A 24,462-nucleotide genomic window follows, 5' to 3' on the forward strand; every position below is an offset into this window, starting at 1 on the left:
CCAGCCAGCAAACTTCCAGGGTCATCGAGGAAGCCCCTGTGGGGATTTCAGGGAATCTGTGTCCTCCAGGAAGCAGACGTGCATTTGGATGCCCAGCCATGACCCCGGAGCCCAGGAAGACACCTGCCCTCTGGCCAAGCAAGGGCCCCAGCCCACACCTGCCAAACCTCACCTGGGAATGCTGCAGCTGTGCACCAAGCCCCTCGTCCCCCCTCTGAGCCGGCCCCCACTCAGCCCCTGAGAATGGTCTTCACCAGATTGGACAGAAGCTGCTGGAGCTCCCGGTTCCTAGCAGCTCCTTCATTCGTTCCTCCCGAGAAGCCAGGCCCTGCTCACGGCCCTCCAACCGCTCATGTTGGACAGAGCCTGTGTCTGTGGCCCCTGGAGTGTCCTCCACGGTGACCTGCAGGGGTCCTCATCCACAGAAGACACTGAGAGTGAATGAGCCAGCTCCTGGCCTCGGACATTGTCCTCCACCCCACTGCACCCTGACAGGGTGACTGCAGACCTGAGGACGTGGCCCCCTCCTGCGCTCATGTGGGGAATCAGCCCTTGCTCAGCTGCATTGTGTGGAAATTCTTGGGTCCACGGCGTGCTGCCTCTCATGCTCCTGGGGCCGTGTACCCACCCCCAAAACATACCTTGCACTTTCCTTAGGGAAATCCATGCACTATGGCACACGCTACTCTTCCATGTGGAATGTCAATTTTCTCTTCTACAAATAGAATCTCAGGCCTCCTGGCGGCTCCCTGCAGGCTGCACGTCCCCTCTGTCCCACCTCAGGGTGCAGGGGCCTCGGCCGGGAAGGGGCATCTGATCGCCCCGATGAAGTCCAGCCAGACGGAGCTGCTGGGGCACGAAGACCGACAACTGCAGCTCGCCTTGCAGCGCAGGGACGTCATCTCCATTTGCAGCTTCTTAGATGACGATCATGGATTCGCCACCACGGACGAGGTGCTGGGCCTGCTGTTCACCGAGTGAGCACCTGCCCCTCCGCAGCCCAGGGCTGGGCCACCTGCTGGTGGGGAAGCTGGGGATGGTGTGAAATTCCCGGCCTGGGGCTTCTCCCCTGCCTGGAGCAGGGCCACCCAGGCACTAGCGGGGTCCTGGAGGGCAGCCCTGGGGCCTGGCCTGTGGCAGGTCGGCCAGAGGGGCTGTGCCTGTGATCAGCAGCCATCCTCCTCCTCCGTGACGCGGCCTGTGCCTCCTTCCACACTGTCACCAGGGTCCTGAGCTGGCCTGTTTCCCCATTAAAAGGGAGGTTTGAGAGTCCATCAGGGGTCTGTGTCCTGAGTCAACCAGACAGGGGGTCCCCAATGACCCCGGGACACCTCAGACCCACTCAGATATCGGCCATGGGCCAGGCCGGAGCCCTTTAATGCTCAAGCCTTCAGGAAGCCCCAGGAGGTGCGGGCGCTTCTCCGGGAGCTGCCCGTGGCCTCACGCACAGAGCTGACGGCCCCCGGGGCTCCATCCTAATAGGGGGTCAGAGGGTGACAGCCCCCATAATGAGAGGTCGCATCCACAGGATAATTCATGGAAAGACCCCCACCCTCCTCTAGATATGGGTGCATTGAGTCTGTGTGTGGTGACGAGACGGTCCAGCAACGTTGGAAACTGTGAGTGACTCCGGCTCCTGCACGAGGGCCTTCCCTCTCCAGGAAGGCAGTGAGGGGGCTGTGGGGTGGGGGGGGCTGCAACCTCACCCCACACATCTGCAATTCCCATGACAGGGTAAAGGTCTAAGGGCCCTTCAGTAAAAGAGCAAAGGAGAGCCAGGATGGGGTGTGGGCTTGGTGGGAGGTACTGGGACCCCTAAGGAGACCTTCTCCATGCCCGCCTCTTCCACCCCTCTGTCTGCACCCCATCCAGAGGGTGCAGAGCAGAGGGGGTGTGGAGCATCGCACTCCCCAATCTGGTGGCACCTGGACCCGGGGGCACAGCAGGTGCTCAGGAGGCCCGGTGAGGGTTCCCGGACCTGGCGGTCCCGCCCCGTGGGAGATGGGAGATTAGGGTCAGTGGAAGGACCCCCCCGGGAGCCCTCATGAGGGAGGCAGCACAGAAACACAGGAAGGAAGGTTGCGGTCCCGGGTGGCTCCTGGCAAGGCCTGGCAGGACACATAGCCCGAGCCCTCCTAGCTTGGACCTTCCCAGAGGACAGTGTGTGCAGTGAGGGCAATGACAGTCCAGACGCCCCCCGTCCCCGGACGCCTGCCGGTGGACTCAAGGGGCAGGTGGGCAGGGACCAGGCTGAGGAGGGAGCCCCAATCCCCAGGAAAGACAGTGAGGTTCCCCCCGCTGGGCGTGGGATCCCCGCGCAGAGGCTGTGTGCCAGCCCCTCCTCGGGGAGCAGGCCTGTGGCAGGCAGGACCACCAGGTGGCAGGGGGACGAGGAGCAGGACTTGCCTCCAACTTCCGGAGAAGGAGACTGGGGCCCCAGGTCCTGCAGGACTTCCCCAGGACACCTGTGAGTGAGGGCGCCCTGTCTTCTGACGCCTGTGCCCGCCTGTCCTTCCCCAGGGCCATCTCCCGCATGCTGGAAATATGGCTGGATTATTATCGGGACGACGTTTGTATGCTCCCAGAATTTTCTTCCCTGAGGATGATTCTGGAATTCCTGAGGCAGTGCATACCAGGCTCAGACGTGGAACTCCGAGCTCTGCATTACCTCCAGCAATTCAGATGCCTCCATGCAGCAGAGCCAGAGGCTGGGGGTGAGGAGCCCTGGGGGTGGCCGAGCTGGGGACTATGGGGGGGGGCACTGATCCAGCCTCCATGCAGCTGGGCCAGGAGCAGGGGGTGGGCTAACACCCCACCTCATGGGCTGCTGGCTGGGGACACCTCCCAGGTCTCTTGGCCTCACACACGTGGAGCGGTGGGAAGAGTGGCCTTGATTTGGGAGGGACATGGACAGTCTGTCCTGATGGTGATACTTTGCCTTATTGGAGCTACAACTTCGGCCCGAGCAAAACACCCTGAAGCAGCTCAGGAGCATGCCCCAGCTCCGACCTTGGGGCCTGCTGCCCCGTCAGGGCCTGAGGGGATCGAGGCCGTCCTGGCTGCTGAGGCTGAGGGCTTGGCCCGCGCTGAGGCGCTCGCTGGGGAGGCGAAGCCCCTGCAGATAGTGGTCACTGCTCTAGTTCACTGCTCCGCCCTGGAGGAGCCCCCTGCACCCCTGGGAGCCCTGGAGGAGGAGCAGGAGCCACTCCCTGCTCTCGAGGTCGAGGATGTGCCCGAGCAGCCTCCTAACTTGATGGAGCAACTGGCCTCAGGGCCGGAGCATCCCTGTGAACCACCTTTGGAGCCTGCCCCAGCTCCTGCCGTGGGGCTCGTGGTGACTGCAGCGCAATGGAGCCTTCCCCTCCCCGTCATTGCGCTGTTCCTATATTTTATGCTTTTCATAAACCTTCCGTAAGGGCTTACGTATTTTATTTTTAAAAAGGATAAGTTAACCTTGCGCAAAATTTACTCTGATGATTTTAAATTTCACATCAGGTCCATTCACAGCATTGCAAGCCCCGGGGCCCAGGGCACTGGGGGACACAACCCAGGATCCAGTGCTCCCCTGCGGCAGGCAGAGGTCAGGAGGACACAGGACAGCCAGGTCGCTCCTGCCGCTGGGCCACAGAGCTGTACAGGTCAGCGCCCACGGCCCGGAGTACCGAGGCCCCTGCGCACTGGGAGCTGCGGTGGTTAATGCGGGAGCTGACGCCAGGGATGGACAGCTGGCCGCCGGCACTGTTGTTGTCCCTCCTGGTATCACCCTGTACCTGGGACTGAGCATCGGCCTCACAGGATAAACAACTCCCACTGAGCCGTACACCTGACAGGAGGCAGGGCAGCAGATGACATGATACTGTGCATAGAAAAACCAAACAACTCCAAACCAAGATTGCAAGACCTACAGCAATTTGGCAGTGAGACAGGATATAAAATCAATCCCTGAAGTCAGTGGCATTTCTGTACTCTAACAATGAGGCTGAAGAAAGATAATTTAAGGAGTCAATCCCATTTACAATTGCACCCAAATGCATAAGATACCTAGGAATTAACCTCACCAAAGAGGTAAAGGATCTATACCCTAAAAACTACAGAACGCTTCTGAAAGAAATGGAGGAAGAGACAAAGAGATGGAAAAATATTCCATGCTCATGGATTGGAAGAAATAATATTGTGAAAATGCCAATGCTACCTAGGGCAATTTACACATTCATTGCAATCCCTATCAAAATACCATGGACTTTCTTCAGAGAGTTGGAAGGAATCATCTAAAGATTTGTGTGGAATCAAAAAAGACCCCGAATAGCCAGGGGAATTTTAAAAAAGAAAACCATAGCTAGGGGCATCACAATGCCAGATTTCAGGTTGTACTTCAAAGCTGTGCTGATCAAGACAGTGTGGTCCTGGCACAAAAACAGACACATAGATCAATGGAACAGAATAGAAAATGCAGAAGTGAAAAAAAAAAAAAGAAAATGCAGAAGTGGACCCTCAACTCTATGGTCAAATAATATTTGACAAAGCAGGAAAGACTATCCACTAGAAAAAAGATGGTCTGTTCAATAAATGGTGCTGGGAACACTGGACAGCCACATGCAGAAGAATGAAACTAGACCACTCTCTTTCACCAGACAGAAAGATAAACTCAAAATGGATGAAAGATCTAAAAGTGAGACAAGATTCCATCAAAATCTTAGAGAACACAGGCAACACCCTTTTCGAACTTGGCCACAGCAACTTCTTGCAAGAGACATCCATGAAGGCAAGGGAAACAAAAGCAAAAATGAACTATTGGGACTTCATCAAGATAAGAAGCTTTTGCACAGCAAAGGATACAGTCAACAAAACTACAAGACAACCTACAGAATGGGAGAAGATATCTGCAAGTGACACATCACATTAAGGGCTAGTTTCCAATATCTTTAAAGAACTTATTAAACTCAAAAGCAAAGAAACAAACAATCCAATCATGAAATGGGCAAAAGACATGAAGAGAAATCTCACAGAGGAAGACATAGACATGGCCAACGTTCACATGAGAAAATGTTCCGCATCACTGGCCATCAGGGAAATACAAATCACACCACCATGAGATACCACCTCACACCAATGAGAAAGGGGAGAATTCACAAGGCAGGAAACCACAAATGTTGGAGAGGATGTGGAGAAAGGGGAACCCTCCTGCACTGTTGGTGGGAATGTGAACTGGTGCAGCCACTCTGGAAAACTGTGGAGGTTCCTCAAAGAGTTAAAATTAGACCTGCCCTACGACCCAGCAATTGCACTGCTGGGGATTTACCCCAAAGATACAGATGCAGTGAAACGCCAGGACACCTGCCCCCCGACGTTTCTAGCAGCCATGTCCACAATAGCCACACTGTGGAAGGAGCTTCGGTGTCCATAGACAGATGATGTATAAAGAAGCTCTGGGCTCTGTATACAATGGAATATTCCTCAGCCATTAGAAACAAGAAACATCCATCATTTGCTTCGACGTGGATGGAACTGGAGGGTATTATGCGGAGTGAAGTAAGTCAATCAGAGAAGGACAAATATTATATGTTCTCATTCATTTGGGGAATATAAATCATAGTGAAAGGGAATATAAGGGAAGGGAGAAGAAATGTGTGGGAAATATGAGAAAGGGAGAGAGAGCACAAAGACTCCTGACTCTGGGAAAGGAACTAGGGGTGGTGGAAGGGGAGGAGGGTGGGGGTTATGCGTGACTGTGTGACGGGCACTGAAGGGGGCATTTGATGGGATGAGCACTGGGTGTTATTCTGTATGTTGGCAAATTGAACACCAATTAAAAAAAATAAGAAGAAAAACAAAAATGCTTCAATCTCCATATATTTCCACCTACTTCTCTCTTATCTTCTTTGCAATCCAAGAAGAGGTAAGGTCCCCTAATGAACTTTTCTCCTCCGCCCACACCCATCTGATTTTTTGGTCCCCATTAATTCGTGGACCTCTTCCTTGCTCACAATTCAAATGTTCCAATCAACAAAACACTGTCACACACAGTGTCATCAGTCTTTATGTTAGTTTCTGCCTCAGTAGAATTTGATTCCTCTTTTGTGCAGGCCCTGTCTTCCTTGGATTCTTTCCTCTGTTGTCCCCGACTGCAGATGAGATGGAGTTCAGGGTGCTGGGTGTTTCCTAGGCAGTGACATCAAGGCGAACATGGTTGGAAAGGGTGGGGAGGAAGAAACACAGGCAGAGGGAGAAGTCTGACCACTGGGCAACCTCACAGCATCAGCCCACCCTACAGGGTGCTGGAGAACTCGCAGGACCCATACACGTGTCCTAAATGGAAGCCGAGTGGCCTCTGTGAATAATCATTGCCTGTCACTCACTCTGGGGAGCAGTTGTCTTGAGGCAGGTGGCTCTTTGCAGCTGAGTCAAACTCTGCCTCTGTTGACAAAGTCCACCGGGAAGCTTATGCATGGATCCTACCATTTCGCGTCCCACCCTGCAGGTCAGAAGGGAATAAGTTCTGTAATAACTGGCCCATACAGGGACCTCGAGATGTCTGAAGCTGATGGGCCTGGCAAAGAAAAAACAGGTGGCAGAGAGGCAGCTAGCATACAAAGGGTAACAGAACACTAGGAGCTCAATGTTGGTTCTAGTGGGGCTTCTGCATACCAGGTGTGGATTGGGTCCCGTGTCTGTCCTTACATGGAGCCACACCCTGTCAACCAGCTGTCCTTGCTCCTGGAAGGTGGGAGGGGTCTTCAGGGCCCCGGACCAAGGTCCTTCTACCTTTGCCCACAGGCCCTTCTTCCATGGTTGGCACACTAGACCTAATGCCCACCACTGGGTTGGGCTTCTTTTTTTTCTTGCTAATAGGCTTTGCCCTCATGGAACATATTTCACTGTTGAATCTAGAACAGTGACTCCAACTACCTCAGGAAAAATGATATTCCTGGGAAGCCCCGGTGGTGCAGCTGTTTAGCGCCGCCTACGGCCCAGGGTTTGATCCTGGAGACCCGGGAATGAGTCCCACTTCGGGCTCCCTGCATGGAGCCTGCTTCTCCCTCTGTCTGTGTCTCTGCCTCTCTCTCTCTCTCTCTCTCTCTCTCTCTCTCTGGGTCTCTGTGAATAAATAAATAAATAAATTATTTTAAAAATTTTAAAAAATAAAAAAAGAAAAATGATATTCCTGTGCCCCTCACTTAGGGAAACTATCTTCTGATCCCCCATCTCCTTAGGTTATGACTATCATTAGCAATTACAGTTCCCTAACTATGATCATTTTTGTGATTGTTCTCGTTACTTATCATTATTTTCATTATTTTCTTGCCATGAATTCTTTTTGCAGTTGTTTGATATACAACCTTCAGTAGAGTTTCTCCACAGGAAAGCAATCCCTTCTGCACTACATGATATTTATTTTGCTCAGGAGCATCTTGAAATATTCCAAGTCAGCCTCCAGAAGAAGGACCAGCCCTCGATACCACAGGAGCCTCCTGAAGGACATCCTTTACACATATGCCTCTGTTAAAATTCAAAATTCCCTCTAGGGCCCACTGGCTGCTTGTGCCAGCCTTGAAGTCCCAGAAAGTTGTCCTTGGATGAACAGAACTGCCACAACATTAGTCACATCAGGGATCCCCATAATCACTCTTGCCTTCTTGGAAAGGTGGGACCTGGTGTCTCTGTCCATATGAACATCCACATGAGGTTATCTGATCTGGAATCCTAGAGCCACTGTAGCTAACAATGGAGGTACAGAAAAGGCTCCCTAGGGCAGCCTGAAACTCTGGAGATCTAAGTCCTCTCAGGTACACAGGAGAGGCTGCTGGTGCAGTACCAGAAGGCACAGAGATTGTGAACGCCCATCCTGTCCATCCCACGACTACTCTCCGTCTTCCAAGGGAGCTTGGCAACCACTCGGAAGGCAATGTCCTCACTGCTAGTATGGGAGTAGCGTGGGTGACACCCTCCTACAGCCAAGGCCCATCTGATCCTCTGTAAATACTTTAAGTGACCTCGGAGATGTGAACTTAGAGTCCTGGAGCTCCAGGGTCTAAGGGGAAAAGAAACAGAAGGGATGTTGGGCAGAGAGGGTGGGAATAGAAAAGGCAGCTTGAATGTCCACTTAACGCTGGGCTCTTCTGTGCAGGTGTGGACGTGGGGTCCTGCCTGGCCTGCCACAGACCAAGCTCCTGAAATCTGGTGGCTGTCCTGCTGCACCCCCTCTGCCCCACGGGCTTTCCCTCAAGGGGTCTGCATGCAATTTCCCGAGTTGGCCTAGACCCTCATTCTGGCTGGCTTTTTCCCTCCTGTTGCTCATCTCTGCCTTCTGTTACAGATGTCATGTGCACACGCAGGGCTTTAAACTCTCCACCCTGTAAGGCCCAGCACAGTCACGTTATCATTCACTTAGAGGATTCTATACCCAACCTCCTTATTTATCATTATGTCCCATATTAATAGCAGTGGAATTACTATTATTCATGATGACTATTATAATTGATTATTTTTATCAATAAATTTTTATCATGGATTATTTTTGTTGTTGATGCCATATGACATTGTATAGTCTCTCTTTTCATGAAACAGGTCAGATTTTTTGGAAGATGGTTATGGAGGGTTCTCCAACAGACCTATAATTCATAATTTACGCACTGCTTCATGTCCCCAGTGTATGAGTTTGAGTGTGTTCCTCTGATGAGCCCCTTGAAATATTGCATGTCCCCCTCAAGAGACAGTGATGGCGTCTGTGATGAAGGGGAGCCCTGAGGAAGATTTCCTTTGCCAGCCTGATCCTCTAGAAAAATATCTGATTATGGTTTTTTTTTTTTTGCTTTGTTTTGGTTTTGTTTTTGTTTTTACAAAATGATATATTTCCATAGAGATGGTAGACTTATATCCTCCTCGCCTCTCCGGATCCCTCTCCATCTCACCCAGGCTAACAATTTGTCATCATTCACAGGGTTAGAACCCACTCATTTAAGAAACCTCCACACATTTAGAAACATCCATTCATATTATGTTTTTAAGCTAAACCATAGGCTACAGATAAATTGGTAAGCAAAATGAGATATATCCATATAATAGAGTATTACTCAGGCTTACAAAGGAAGGAGATTATGATATACAGATTCTAGAACATCGATGAACCTGAAGGACATTATGCTAAGTGTAATAAGCCATTCACAAAAGAAAAATACTGTGTGATTCTTCTTATACAAGTCAGGTTCACAGAGGCAGGGTGCTGTATGTTGGTCCTCAGGGGATGGGGGGGAGGGAGGCAATGGGGTGTGTTCAATGGGGAGAGTTCTAGTTTAGCAAATGAAAAGAGGTCAGGAGTTGGATGGTGGTGATGCTTGCACAACAGTACGAATGTACTTAATACCACTGAACTCTACACCCCCAAATCCTTGAGATTCTTAATTTCATGATACATAATCTTATGACAATAATGAAAAGAATCACAGGCTGAAATGCTCTTTGGATCCTCTGCCTGTGACATAATATTTTTTTCTCAGCATCAGTAATAGGGTTTTCTTTTATGTTGTTGTTGTTTTTAAACTTTTTTGTATATTTTTTTATTGGAGTTCGATTTACCAATGTTCTAAGACCCCCCTAAAGACTTAGGAGTAGATGGAGCAAGCACAGGAGGCCAGAGGGGAGGTTCTCACCCTCTGGAGCCTTGGGGGTATTTCTGGATATGCTCCGGAATCAGAGAACTGCTGCTCCCGCATTCTTCTGTATCCCCACCCTGGACTGGAAGCATCCTCCAAGGCAAGGAAGAACCAATTCAGGTGCCAAATAACAGCCCCAGGTTCCAAAGTACAATCTCTTAAATCCTGACCTGAGGCATCCCCACATACCTGCAAATGCCTCACCTGATCAATACCTGAGTCTCAGGATCACAACCAAAAACACCCCTGCCTCAATTCCAGTGGCCCTCTGATGGGGCTTCAGGAAGGAGGTGGGTTCTCAGCCATAGACCAGGTAGTAGCCACCCCTGTTGTCTGAGAAAGCACGAAGGCCTGGTGTATCCTGCCACCCCCATTCTCACCCTGGGTAATCCAGAAGACTTTTCAACTTGAACTTGGAGATCCCAGGGCCCCTTGGCCCCTCCATCCCAACACCCCGATGACCAGTCCCTCTTTCATTATGATTCCTTTAATAAGGGGCACACATGTGAAGGAAAGCATTCTTAAAAAAGAAAAAAAAAAAGGAAGACGCTCCATACATAGTTAAGGGAGAGCCACCCCCCCAAAATGAGGCAATCGCTTCCATTAAATTTGCACGAAGGCTGGAGGAGAAGGGAGGTTTGGGATGCCGGATGTAGGACTTCGCTTTGGGTTTCTTTGGGAGTAGGGATCCCCGTGGCTCCTAGTCCTCTAAGAGGATGGCGAAGTTGACAGCGATCCCCTGGAGTCAGGTTCCTGATCCTGTTCAGCCCTAGTGCTGATTGGACCGTCCAGGGTGGGAGTGGATCAGCGATGAACCAGGGGGTTCCGTGTGTCTGTGGGCGGGGGGAGGGGTGGACGGTTACTTTTTTTATTGGGGAACATGATAAACCAAACTCCTGAGTGCACTCACTGCCACAGGGGAGGCTGCTCGGCCTCTGGGCTGACAGGTGCAGGAGCGCGCAGGCCCTCACCTGAGCCTGCACACGGAGGAGTGTCCCGCACCAGCTCATCACTATGGGGCACAGGCCTGCATGTCGGTAGGGAACCGTTCTCATCCCTGTTAGTGTCAGAGTTCCTACGAGGCCTCCATCTGTGACGCGCTACACGAGGCCCCTTTGTTGCCGCCTCCTCCCTGGGCTCTCGCCTCCCGGTCCCCCTGCGAGGACACCTGCCAGCATCCCACCGGGGACTCCGCGACTCGGAGCCTATTCCTGCCAAGTTGCCCACCTACACCATGGCACGCTTATCCCAGGGAGGGGTTAATGGTATGCTAGGCCCTGAGACACCCCAACCCCAGATCTAGGTACATCTGCACTGAGTCCAAGCGAACAGTCTGGTAGCCACTTTATAATCATTTCAGTGAGACCTTTCAAATATCCTATAAAGTACAAACCTTTATTACATCTCCATGTAAAGATTTAGAAACAAGTTCAACAAACTACACAACCGAGGTCACACACTTGCTAAACCAATCTGACTTTAGTCTACGTGGTTCAGTGCCCCCATCTTGCCTTCCCAAAATGAAGAGCAGAGCCTTGAATAAGCAGAGGCAATAGGATGGGACTCATTTGAGGGTATCGGGATATAAATGTTAATTTTGATTCCCAGGTTCTTGCTGAGTAAAAAGGATGTGGTAATTATGCCTTCGTGCTGCCAGGTGACATTGGTACAGGCTCAGGGATTCAGAGCTCCTTTGGTGAAACGACTGCCACCCCTTTCCCTTTGCTCCTGGGGACATTCACAGGTAGCACAAAGGAAAGCCAGAGATGGAACAGTGCCTGCTTCTGGGCTCTTCTTACAGGGCAATCCCCGTGTCCCAAGCATGTCCCAATCATCATCACTCGAACTGGACACGAACCCTGAGGCTGGCAGAAGGAACTGTGTTGTCTCTCAGTAACCATAGTTGCTCCTTATTCTTTGGAGGAGAAAACTGAATTGTGAGAGAGAAGGGGAGTAGCGGGCTCCTACTTGCTGGGCCAGGAGGATCAGTGGGAGGCTCCTGCTTTTCCAGCTCCTGCCTCGTGTTCCTTGCACTCCCCCAGTCAGAACTCTCCGAAGATAAGGCTTTATGGAGACCATCACATTGGGCCTTGATCCTAGGAAATGGAGCATATAAATGTGCTTTCTTCATTGATTCACTTCACTGACCAAGAACGTTCCCCATTTCTCGCAAATATAAGGGAGTCTTCTGTCCTCCCAGAGGCCCCAAACCTCTGCTCTGAAGAGGCTTCCCTCAGAGGTGACCCTGAGCAGAACGATGTCTTCTTTGGTCTTTGCCTTTCTCTTCATTTTGGCTCAATTTCTACCAGGTAATCGCAAATGGATGGAATGGTGAAGAGGCAGGTGATAAAGCCGCCGGCTCTTCTGTGGACCATCCTAAGACTGACAGGAATGGTCGGCTCCCCATTGAGCTTCTCATGGGATTTTCTTGAATCTGTGGTGGCATTTTCTAAGCAAACTGCTATTCCCACCCCTCCCCTCTTTTGTAAACCTCCCCCCTGGTTCCTGGGAGTGCTGGCCTTCAGAAATAGAATAGAGAAGCAGCCTGTGCTCTGCTCTCCTTCGACAGCAGATGGGTGGAGCTGGGAATACTGTTTTACACAGAGTTATTTCCTGCACTAATTTTAAAATCCAAAATGTGATGATTTGAATTTAGGGTGCCAAGCAGGACTTTAATATTCCCAGCCACTTCCAAGAGGTGACTTGAATCCCTCACATGTAATTTCTATTTTTTAGGACACCTAGCCGGTCAGCTTCCTCTGACTTCTGGAGACAAGGAGACAAGGAGCCGTGCTGGCTTGGCCGGGGCAAATGCAGGAGGATACAGACCGAGGATGAGAAGGTTGTTGCAAATGGCAAGATGAACTTTTTCTGTTGCCGGCGGAGGATCAGGTGAACCTGACCAGCCCTCCCCTGGCCTTCAAAGTGGGACTTGATATTTAAGGGAGGACAAGAGAAGTCTTGTGCTTTACCCAGGTCACACTGTGAGTGAGCCTCAGAATCATTCTCGTGTCTTTTTCCCTTGGTTTTGGTTCTTTGCTTATGTTTTAGGATAATCCTTAAAAAAAATCTAGGTCCAAGTGGACATCTAGTAGCCTAATCAGATACTACGACTTTGTATTTGTAGAGTCTCTTTTAATTTATAAATCTTTCTTCCATACTTTCCTCATATGCCTCAAGATCAACTTATGATTTCATTATCTCCATTTATATTTGAAGAAATTGAGACCCAGAGAAGCTTTCATTTCTTCAAGGTCATAGCCTGGAAACTGGAAAAGGATGTGCACACCCCTGTCATGTTCTGTGTATCTCTCTTTGTATAATAATTTAAACCAAATAGATAAACAGAAATGACATCTGCATCTGTGTGAATGGAATTACAATTCTATAGCATACAAGAAATTATTCACGTCATTTCTTGGTCTATCAATAAGCGATCAGTCATTGATTCTAATATTTACTCTGTATTTTTAAGCAACTCATACCTACTCAGTTAAGGTCCATGGCCCCAACTTTGCACTTCTCTTCTTGCCAACAAATGAAAATGTCAGAGGTCGACTTAAAATGCTCAGCATGGATTGTGCATGTATGATTGACTATCTATAGCTTTTGTTTATGAAATAGAATTTGTAGCTTCATATAACAAGGGTGAAAATTATTCATCTTACAGCAGCTACTCAAATTTGATCACTCAGTTTTCACATATGAGGCTAATGATTTTGCTTTACATTTGAGCTACCATTGTACCATTTTACACAGATAACATTCCCTGTCCTTTCTCTGCTTTGCTCTGTGTAACTGGCACAATTATCTGCAAATTATGTCTTTTTTTTCTTTCTTTCTTTCTTTCTTTTTTTTTTTTTTTCAAACTATGTTCTTCAAGCATCTTGGCTTATGGTTGATTTCAGTTGATGCAAGTGTGTGGTGGCAAAAGGGTAGATGGGAAGAAGGGAGAGCCGCAGATTTCTCTCCCACACTCTCTGCTCCACCATTGGCTTATCTCCCACAGCAAAGCCCCTGCTTCTATGTCCTTGCTTCTCCCTCAGCCCTGATGCTGCAGGCACAGCTCCTGCCAGCCAGTCCTACCACCTGGGCTCACACCACAGACTCCTGCTTTTCCCCCTGCCATCGGGCAGTGGGGACCTCCAGCTAGGACTAACATGGGGGCCGCCTCACTGCTCCCTTCTTTTTGCATGTTCAGCTTTGCCAACACTTTATCACCTCCTCTGCATTTAAATCTTCCCCGTCAAATTACCTGGTGTGGGATCTGTTTTCATGCTTGGAGTCTGACTGACAAGGCTTTTCTGTTGGTCTTACTGTCAGATCTATTTATGTTTGCTCAATTGTTCTCCAAAAGGTATCTGAATCATCACCTCTGCCAACCCCAGACTGCTTCCCTTATTTTTGCAGGAATTAACTCAGGGAAGTGGGCAATGGGGCAACATAAGAATCTACAGTGGAGTGATCATCTGTCGGTGGGTCCTCCTCAGGTCCTCACAGCAAGAGCACTGTGGATGGTTGAGAGGACCATGAGACCAGATATTCCCTACTCATTCCAAACACTGCACTCCTTGATTACCCAAATTGAAAACACTTTGGACTCTAACTGGTGTCTCTTATGGAAGGATTCATGCGTATGTCTCAGTCATACAGAGAGGTGGACCAGTGGCTGTGCCCTGATATTCCCTTACTAATACCTTGTAGAGCATCCCATAGACCAATTACCCCTCTCTCTTTCTCTTGCTCTCTCCTTTTCTCTTCACTTGGCTTCTTTCTAGGACTTTTATTTTTTACCCACCCCCCCTTTTCCTGAGACAATCAATCCTCCGTATAAAGTAATAAAATCTCAACCCATACTAATTTCTTATTAAAATCAGCACTTTCTAGGGTCAAGTGGCTTCCCACGGCTTCCTCAGATAAATTTCTATTAATTTCCATAGTAATTCATGGAGATCTCTGGATGTCAGTCTTCTGGATTTTCTGAAGGAGAAAGTCTTCTATATGGTGGATGGGTCAGAGGGAAATGGTCAGGAAGAGACACTGGTTTTCCCCTGAAGTATCTCCACTCTAGTCTACATAATGCTCCTGCTTAGCATGACGTTACCTCCATTAATTTTGAAAATGTGGCTCTGGTCTTACTATGCTAACCATGTATTGTCCCTTCTTGATGCGGGTTCCATTTCAAAACCCCCTCACAATAACAAAAAGGGAATGGCAGTGTCTTTAGAACAAGATTGATCAGTTCGTGTTGAATTCCAAAATGGCAAAAGACAAAACGTTAAGAATCATCTTCTCTCATATTCCCCAACTGAAGTACTGGACCCCAGGTACAGGAATAGCAAAGAAGTCGACCACAAAATGTGCTCTGAAACTCTTATCCTTGTGTCTATGCCTTGAGAGCATAAAAGAAAGCTAGAGAAGGCAGAGGACAAATTTCCTTGGAAAATGTGTTAGTGGGCTGGGATTGGGACCTCACTGTGGCTCTCAAGGGGGACGGGTGAGGAAGACAGCACTTTTATACACAATCCACACAACCCACACTGTATTGAGGTGAGCTTCAAGAGGCTACTTGGAAAATTCAACATGCCGCCATGTGCTTCTATACCTGAGCGTGTTGACAGGCGAAGAACTCCGGCTGGAGTTGTCCACGGTGGCAGGACAGAAAGACCAGCCATGGGGTCACTGCACTTATGATATTAGGTAGGGCAAAAAGGGGCATGGCTCCCATTGATCAAGTGAATACCACACAAGATCACTGGGCTGGGTGGCCCGGGTGGTTCAGCGGTTTGGTGCAGTCTTTGGCCCAGGGCATGATCCTAGAGATCTGGGATCGAGCCCCACATTGGGCTCCCTGCATGGAGCCTGCTTCTCCCTCTGCCTGTTTCTCTGCCTCTCCCTCTCTCTCTGTCTCTCATGATTGAATACAAAACATTAAAAAAAAAAAAGACCACTGGGGCTGAAACCATACTAAAGGGAATATTCCCAAATAATGTGACCTGCTAAACCAAAGGGATTCAGTAGTAAGTCATTTTTGGATACATTGCTGGGGTGGAGGAAAATTCATAAGATCAACTAGAAAGAACAACAACCATTCACGAGACTGTGCAATGCTACGAACCAACAGGAGCCTTGCAAGAACACATAAATGTGCTCCCCCAAAGAGATCTACCTTGGATGACTGCTGGACTCATTTATTTCACTGTGTCACAAAGTACCACAAAAGTTAGCTGCTTAAAACAGCACGCCCTCTCTCAGAGTGCTGTGGGTCCAAAGTCCAGGCATGGTGTATCTGGACACCCTGCTCAGGGTGTCAGGAGACTGGCAGCATGGGGTCAGCTGGGACTTTGATCTAATCTGAGGCAAGAGATCCCCTTGCATCCCCCTGGGGCTGTCGGGAAAAATTGTGTCACTTGTGGTTGTGGCCTGCAGTGGGTTGCTGTCTTCTTGCAGGATGTCGGCCGGGCATTGTGCTGAGCACACAGAAGCTGCCTGGCATTCCCTGACCTGTGGCTCTTTCCGTAAAATGGCAGGTTTCTCCTTCAGGGCCACCCAGAGTGTCTCTTGTACTTCAAAACTCCTACCTCTGTCTGACAGCACAAAAGAAAGGGGAGATAACCAAGCGATACAGAATAATGCTTTTGTTCGCCATTGGAATCTAGTTGTTTAAAATTAATTGCAAATTCATTTACAACATAAACATACATAGGGCCATAATTAATTAAACAAGGGAAATATCACTAGAGAACAGAAAATAGAAAGAAATGTTGATACTGAAAGTAATAATACCTGAAAAAGATTCACTGAATAGATGTGAGAGTATAGAAAATATGACAGGATCAAGAGTCACTGATATTTGACAAGGAAATTCAAATGGTACCTCAGGAAATATCTGTTTAACACAAAAGAAGTCAGTAATGCAGGAAAGGTGGGTGGAGGAGAAATTTAGAAAACAAATACCAGGGGTACCTGGTGGCTTAGCCGGTTAAGCTTCTGACTCTTGATTTTGGCTCAGGTCATGATCTCAGGATTGTGAATTTGAGCCCAACACAGAGCCTTATTGGAATTCTCTCTCTCCCACTGTCCCTCCCCACCCTCCACTTTAGCTCTCCTTCTCTCTCCTGTCCAGCCATAGATAAATAAATACATAATAATAAAAAAGAAAACTACAATAGCAAATGGCAGATGTAAATTCTACCTCATCAATTATGGTATTAAATGCAAATGAATTAAATACTCCAGTTAGAGCCTAGCAGAAAGGTTTTTTTAAAAAAAATTTTAAAGATCCAACTATACGCTGTGTGCCTATGTGAAAGGGACACACTGGATTCAATGAAATGAAGAGGTCAAAGTAGAAGGATGGAAAAAGATGGAGCTAGAGACAAGAGAACTGCGTACCGTGGTAGACAGGTCAACCCCTTAAGAAGACATGACCATTATAAGCGTGTATAAAGCTAACAAGAGCCACGAAATACATGAAGTGGGAACTGACACACTGAAGAGAGAAATCAATAGTTCAACAAAAGTATATGTGTTTTATAGCCTAGCATGTGATCTGTTGATGAATGTGTCATATGTACTTGAAACAGGTGTGTATGTGTGTTTTGCAGTCATTTTGTGTTGCGTTCCATAAATACCAACTCAGTCAACGTGGTGGTAGTGCTGTTTACATCAAACCTGTGTTTGTTAATTTTGGTTCTACCCTTTGCTGGAAAGAATGACATCACAATCTTCGGCTCTCCTTGTAGAACTGTGTTTCCCCATGTTAATCCATCCAGTTATTGTGTAAAAGAGTTACACAGCATCCCACTCTCCATTTGATGACATTCTTTTTTATCTGAAATGAATATTGGCACTCCAGCTTCCTTACTCTACATATTTTCATAGTTTATGTTTTTCCATTCATGTGTTTTCAGCTTTTCTTTGTCTTTTTATATTTAATGCTTTCCTTATAATTTGTGATCTGAGGTTACTCTGCCACTTTATTTCCTAGCTTTGATGACTCATAATTATGGACAATGTCCCCATTGGAGTAGGCTTGGTGATGGGTGCCTAAGACCTCTCTGTACCATTTTTGGAACTTATTGTGAGTCTATAATTATCTCAAAGGAAAAAAATGTTTGGAGAGAAGATTCCTTTATGGATAACATGTAGTTTTGTCTTCCTATTTAATCCGTATGATTATCTCTGCTGTTTAAGGAGAATATTCAGTCCCTTAACATTTTTAGATAATTAATGATAGATTAGTAAGATGTTGGTCTATCAATTGACTATTTTTGACGTGTTTGTTCTCCTTGATTTTGTTCCTCTGTTCTCTCTCTCACTCTCTCTTATATTCTTCAGATTACTGGGATATTTGTGTCAAAATTTGCATTATAATATATGTATTATAATTAATGGCTTCACTGCTATTATCAATACACATCCAACTTAGGCTTGATGTTAATCCACTTTTTAAAATTTGGAAGGCTTGTCATCATATAGGCAAACCTATTTCTTCCTATTCTCATACTCTTTTTGCTATATTTTCTGTATGTATCACATCACATACAATAGAAACCCACAAGGCAATGTTACAGATTTTGCTTTAAGAAGTCACATAAACTTCAAAAAAAATTAAAAGACAATGTATTTTTTAAGTACTTACACTGATATTTATCATTTCTGATGTTTTTCATTTTCATTGAAAACCAAATTTCCTTCTGGTATGTTCTCATTCCTTTGGGGAATACAAAAAATGGTATTTCCCTTCAGCCTGAAGAATTTCCTTTTATAGTTACTGTAGGGAATCTCTCCTAGAGAAAAATTCTTTCAATTTTCTTTGCCCTGAATATATGTTTATTTTCTCCTCCCTTTTTAAAGGAATCATTCCTGCAGATGGAGTTTGGGGCTGTGGCAATGTTGTGCTTGTTTTTCTTCAGCTGCTGCAAGGTGTGTGCACAGTCACCTGTGCACAGTGCACAGAACCTTTGACTTCTTTCAATTCTGAGGAGAAGCCAATTGCTGTTTCCCTGATTTGGACGTGTTTTTTTTTCTTTGTGTACTTTCACAATTTTCTCCCTTTTCTGGACTTTAGAAGTTTGACTGTGATGGGCCTGAGCATAGTATTTATATTCTTTGTGATTCAAGGAGCTTCCTGGTTTTGTCAGTTTGTGCCTTTCGCCACATTTGAGAGTTTTCAGGCATTCTTTCCTCGAACTACTTTTTAATGCATTCGGAATCTCTCCTCATTCTCCAATGAGACTCCAATGACCTGTCTGCTCTAGGTTTTGATATTATCCCTCAGACCCTCAAAGGTCTATTTTTCTCAATCTATTTTTATCTGATCTATAGGTTGCATAATTTTTATTGATTCAGTGACTCTTGATCCTGTCATATTTTTGAAAGCACTTTATGAGGAATCAATGGAAAGAGAAGGATGGAAGGAGAATTGGTTTTCTGTTGAGTTGATAGTCAAACTGGATGGATAAAAATTCTTCACATAATAAAATTTTTGAAAAGCAATTATGACAGGTACCCATTAGTAACTGCCAAGATAATCTTATAAGAGACCAAGTTGCAAGTAACATCTTAAAGAAGAAAAGGAGTGGGGGTTATAGATCTTCTGGAAGTGTAGGCACCTGAGATGGGGCTTCAGAGAATAGATGTCTAGGCAGAGACATAGAATGTAGGAATCCAGGCAGAGGGACTAGCTGTCTGCCTTACTCCCCGATAGACATCATTGAGGTAACACCTGATCCAGCAGCCCACAGGTTACTCAGTGGAGCATGATAAATAGTTTCCTTTTAATGGACGTTTCAAACTGAAGTTGTCTTCCAGCCCTTTCAGAGCTGTAGAACTTGTTTTAATCAACTTCCCTTGATAAAAGAGCTGGATTCTAGCAACTATACCTCCTTTATCCTCTCTCTACTGATGTCTGGAGCCATGAGAATTTTTTTCTTAGTTTCTGCTGCTCTCATTGTCCTTGCTCACATTTTCTCAGGTAAGAGGGAAATCCTAATAGATGTAAGGGTGGCAATCTGTGCATTGAGAAGAAAGTTCAGGTTTTAGAGAAGTGCATGACTCATCCCTGCATTCTAAAAATATCCCAGCACAAAGCAGTTACTAGAAATCTTTTCTTGAGCTTAAACACAAAACTACTCAGCTGGACTACCTCCACCCACAAGGGTATCTGGTTAATTTTCCCCAAAGCTCCACCAAGGGATTCAGACTTCTCTTTATATTACATTTAGTTCTCTTTCCATCTTCTGTAATTGTCCACACAGCTTCAGCGTGTGCCACAGCGATAGCTCTGAAATGAGAGAAAATTTCAGAGGCAACTTTCAAGCACACTTGTTAAATTAGACAAGTATAGCTTTTATAGCCTACTTGAAACAAAACTTATGTTAAGAGATTCTTAGTATCGTCTTTATGTTTTTTCCCTATTATTATGTTTTATTAGTTGGTCCAAATCTCCTAATCTTAGATTACTTAGAATTTCTTTCTAGTTCTCACATACTAATAGAAAATTATATCATTTAAACAACTAACATCTTGTTTGCTTTGCTTTTATATCTTTGAAGCTTTGGAATGGTCTCTTTTTGCTCAGTACTGCCAAGACTCTATCCCTAAGACATTTTTAAAAGATTTATTTATTTATTTTACAGAGAGAGAGAGAGAGAGAGTGGAAGAGAGGCAGAGGGAGAGAGAGAATCTTAAGCAGACTCCCCAGTGAACGCAGAGCCTGATGTGGTGCTTAATCCCATGACCTGAGATCAAGGCCTGGGCCAAAATTAAGAGTCTGATGCCCAACTGAGACACTCAGGTGCCATCGCCCCCACCAAGAACTTTTTATATCCATTCCTTCTCAACTATACTTCTGTTATTAAGTCATTACTAGTGGGGGTTCCTCATGTATTATGAAGCACTTTACTACTTCATGAGTTCCGGATTTCTGCACTTACTTATTACACAATCAGGCCTCAATAGGCCTACCAAACCAATACATATAACACTTAATAAGCAATGGTTTGGGCACTTAAGAAAAAGTACGTAAAATGGAGGAAAAATTTGTAAACAGAGTATGATCTTCATGCTTAATTTACTTGAAGTTTATTATTTTATTATTTCTGTGTTGGTAAAAAATAGGTTCCCCAGAATAGTAAATAGGTATTTGATAAATTTCAAATATACAAATAAGTGAATGGGTGAGATGGGAAGATTCATAAAAACTAGAACACAAGACAGTTCTCATTAAGTGCCATAAATGATACAAAACATAAAGAAAAGCCATGGAAGCAGAACTGTGGTTCTAACTGTGGGATCAGAAGGGCCTTCTTGGGAAGTGTTCTTCACCTTGCACTTTTGAAAACAGGTGTAAAATCATGCCCTTACATTTCAAAGTCTCATTTATCAGGTCAGTTACTTGGTTTCTGCTACAGTCGTTTCCTGGAGGACAGACAATGGATCCAGGTAGAGAAACACATTTTAAGCCATCTTCTCCATTCCCATTCAACAAGTCTCTGATTCATTAAGGGCTCCTTGTTCCCAAACTCAGCTCAGGTACATTTGAATCCTAACAACAAACGTAGTGTGGGCTCAAAGTAGGAGCGCCACAATCACCACAACCACACAGCATCTCAGAGCTGGAAGTGAGTTCAATGATCAGTAGAAGAGGTAATGAACACAGATTTTTTTACACCAAAACACCTGAAGTTGGATCTCAGGTCTAATCCTTCTAAATTTTGTGAACGATTGTGCTTCAGTCTCCTTTCTAGAAGGGGTAATAATAATAATAATAATAGGATTGTTTGAAAGATTAAGATACTTGTTATGTTAATAAGAAGCAAACTTATTTTAAAAAAGACATTTAAAAAGAGAGTAAATGAAAAAATAGTTTATTTTTCTTTTAGGGAAAAATACAAAAAACAGGTAAGTTGACTATTATGGTTAGAAAGAAGACTCTTCTCCACCAAGCTACTTTGAGCCTAGGGAGGAAGTTCAACTTTGTGCTCTGACAGGAAGGGCTGAAAATTAAGTAAAGCTCATGATCAAAAAAATTGCACGGAAGCACCTACATCATTTGATTTCAGTTTCATTGTCCAAACTTACCCATGCAACCACACAGAGCCACAGGGCCTGGGACTGATGTCCTTTGCTGAGTCTCCTCGTGTTATCCAGAGATTCCATTACTCATTGTCTGAAGTGAGAAGTAACTGTTTGGGGAAGGTTTACCAATCCCTCTGTTTCTATAATCTGCTTAAACAAAGCCAGGCACATCCTCTGTGCCCTGAGAAAGTACACTATTATTATTGTCTGCTAATCATTGTTTTTTAATCATCATTCTCATTCTTATTATCTGCCTGAATAAAGGATTTAAAAACCTTATGAGTATTCCATGTCAGTTGATTGGCTAGATGCCTGATGAATTTCCGTAGTCTATTACAATATCCCAAGTTCAAATTTGGACTATTTAAAAAATTTCCCCTTACTTTGAGCAGAAATCTAAGGCTGTGCAATTCCTTTCTATTGGTCTGAGTCCTAACTGGGGCATGAACAGGTTCAGTGTTTCTTCAGCATGGCATTATCTCAGGTACAACAGCAATATGTGTTCTTTCTCTTCCTCAAAGCTGTATTTTCCAAGAACAGGTTCCCTTTGGGAGTGACTGCCAGTTCTTTGTATTATTTCTCCTGAGAACATCTATCACCAAAAACTTTTTTCTATCACTTCTCTCAAAATACCTTTACTCTCTTCAGCTTAATCTTTGTTCAGAAGAAAAACTCGTTGTCCACATCGCCCGCAATTCCAGAATTAAACCCATTATTCATTGATATTTCTTACAGAATGGATCAGCCTCAGGGTTCTTTTATCTTTGCACCTAAAGCCTTGAAACTCTACAGCCACGTGGCTGTCATCTATCGTTGCATGTGGTCTCTTGTTGACGTGCCTACAGTATAAACAGCACCATCTTTACCTTTTGTTATAGGTCTGAGACTATTAATATGGAGACATGAAAACAATCACACATTGGGAAGGAATGTTATTGAAATTAGAAAGTAGACTGCCTCCATCCCAGGAAGACATGCTCTACTTCTAGATATCCTAGAAATGACTATGGCAGAGGGAATTGAATACCCAGTAGGGACACTGTGTAAGTTGTGCAGGGAATCTGAGCTCCCATACAGCTGCTCAGGTGACATGTGCTTTTTCTGATCGCTAGGCGTGTACTCCGTGTCTGCAGGAGACTCGGTAATAGGGAATTGTGATTTTTGGCCTGGGTGATGTTATGTTGCTTTCTAGTCACCAATTACTGGATAACTGAGGCCTTGCTTTCTTCACTCAGCCCATGGAGCTATATGCAGAAGGATGCAGTGCCAGAAGATGGATGGTCGCTGTGAAGTTGAGTGCCTTTCCTTTGAAGATAAGGTTGGGGGCTGTAGAGCTGAACTGACACCACTTTGTTGCAAAAAAAGGAAGATTAATTAAAAGCCAAGAAGGAGCTACAGAAAGTGAGAAGCAAAGATCCTCTGGCTGTGAGCTCCATGTGGAAAACATCCCTGGATTTTTCTCTCTTGACCTCCAACATGGGCATTCTATGAATGAAGCTGTCAATCCAGCTTCTGACACTGCAGAGAAATTCCCTCTGTAGGCCGTGAGGTGCCTGGGGGAAGGCAGTGTGTTATGTTGACCTTTGGAATCCTCACTTGCTGGCAGAGGCCCCATTAATTATTTTATGGATTGATAAAGTGAGTGAGCAGATTAACAGATGAGACAGGTAGAATGGAAAGGTGGGACCATTGAAATGTTCTAAACAGGTGGAATGGAAAGGTGGGACCATTGAAATGTTCTAAAACTCTGGCTTCAGACAGAGATGTGACCCTGGGTCTTTGTCGTTGAGACTCTGGTGTCTGTCATATGAGATGACTCAACCACATAGAAACTGGCCCACCTGATGGACACAAATTGTGGCCGCCTTAGCCGTCCTGCTGGCTCATGCTTCTCCAGCTCCTTCACAGATAGCTGTTAGCATGGCTTCCCCTCCCTCTTCAATCTGGGACATCAAGTGCCATAATGAAGAGGGCCTGTGTCAAAATTAAACTGGCCAAAGATTGGGTAGCATCTTCATGCTGGCCACTTGTAGTGAGAATGTAGCAGTCATTGTCTCTTCAAGAGCAGGGTTCCTAGAGATAGTCTAATTCAACACTTTCATTACAGTGGAGGAGATAGAGACCCAAGCAGATGCCACTGTTGCTGGCTTAGTCACAGCAACACTTCTGGCTTTTGGTCTTATGGTCTTAGCATGTCCACAAAATGGGGCCCTGGCTGAGAGCAGAAGCCTGAAGATGGAATACTTTTTAGCAGCTCCAGTGAGCATCTGGGTGGAAGAAGAAGTGGAAACAGCTGCAGAAGAATTGGACACTTTCCCAGATCCCTCCTGTGACCTTGTGATCCTTGCTTTTCTGGGCTGATAGTAATGGCAAACAGGCTGTAAAGTAAGAAATAAAAACATATTTTTAAAAAATGTTCTGGTGCTGCTACTTATCTTCATGGCTAATGGGATGATTTTTTTATTCTGAAAACCACTCAAGAGCCAAGTGGATGGAAAAAGCTCTCTTTGCATGTAGCACAGGTCCTGGGGTCTTCCCAGAAGTTGTTTACCCAGGCCTCAGATAAAACTAACTGCCTTTGAGAATCTAAATGTATTTATGTCTCATCCCCTGTTCTTTCTGTTTTTTTTTTCTCTCCCCTTTCCTTCCAAAATTAACAGTGGTGTGTATAATGTCTTCCTCTGCTTCTCGACTCACAGAAACATCCTCTACCACCTTCATGCTGCTG

General features: G+C 45.9%; 1 protein-coding gene across 1 annotated transcript; it reads left to right on the forward strand.

Annotated features, from left to right (window-relative positions):
- The first annotated feature begins 19,559 nt into the window (after window positions 1-19,559).
- LOC140599505 (beta-defensin 107A-like) lies at window positions 19,560-23,112 on the forward strand. The gene is made up of 2 exons (XM_072762651.1): window positions 19,560-19,629; window positions 22,970-23,112. The coding sequence occupies exons 1-2, from the start codon at window positions 19,560-19,562 to the stop codon at window positions 23,110-23,112; spliced, it is 213 nt and encodes a 70-aa protein (XP_072618752.1).
- Window positions 23,113-24,462: the final 1,350 nt, after the last annotated feature.

The sequence above is a fragment of the Vulpes vulpes genome, chromosome 7, assembly GCF_048418805.1.
Source record: "Vulpes vulpes isolate BD-2025 chromosome 7, VulVul3, whole genome shotgun sequence".
Lineage (NCBI taxonomy): Eukaryota > Metazoa > Chordata > Mammalia > Carnivora > Canidae > Vulpes > Vulpes vulpes.

What these genes read in the sequence shown, in the direction of transcription:
- LOC140599505 (XM_072762651.1), top strand. Translation starts at nt 19,560, where the DNA reads ATGTCTGGAGCCATGAGAATTTTTTTCTTAGTTTCTGCTGCTCTCATT. An exon ending in CCTTGCTCACATTTTCTCAG is followed by an intron (nt 19,630 to 22,969) that starts GTAAGAGGGAAA and finishes TTCTTCACTCAG; the next exon opens with CCCATGGAGCTATATGCAGA.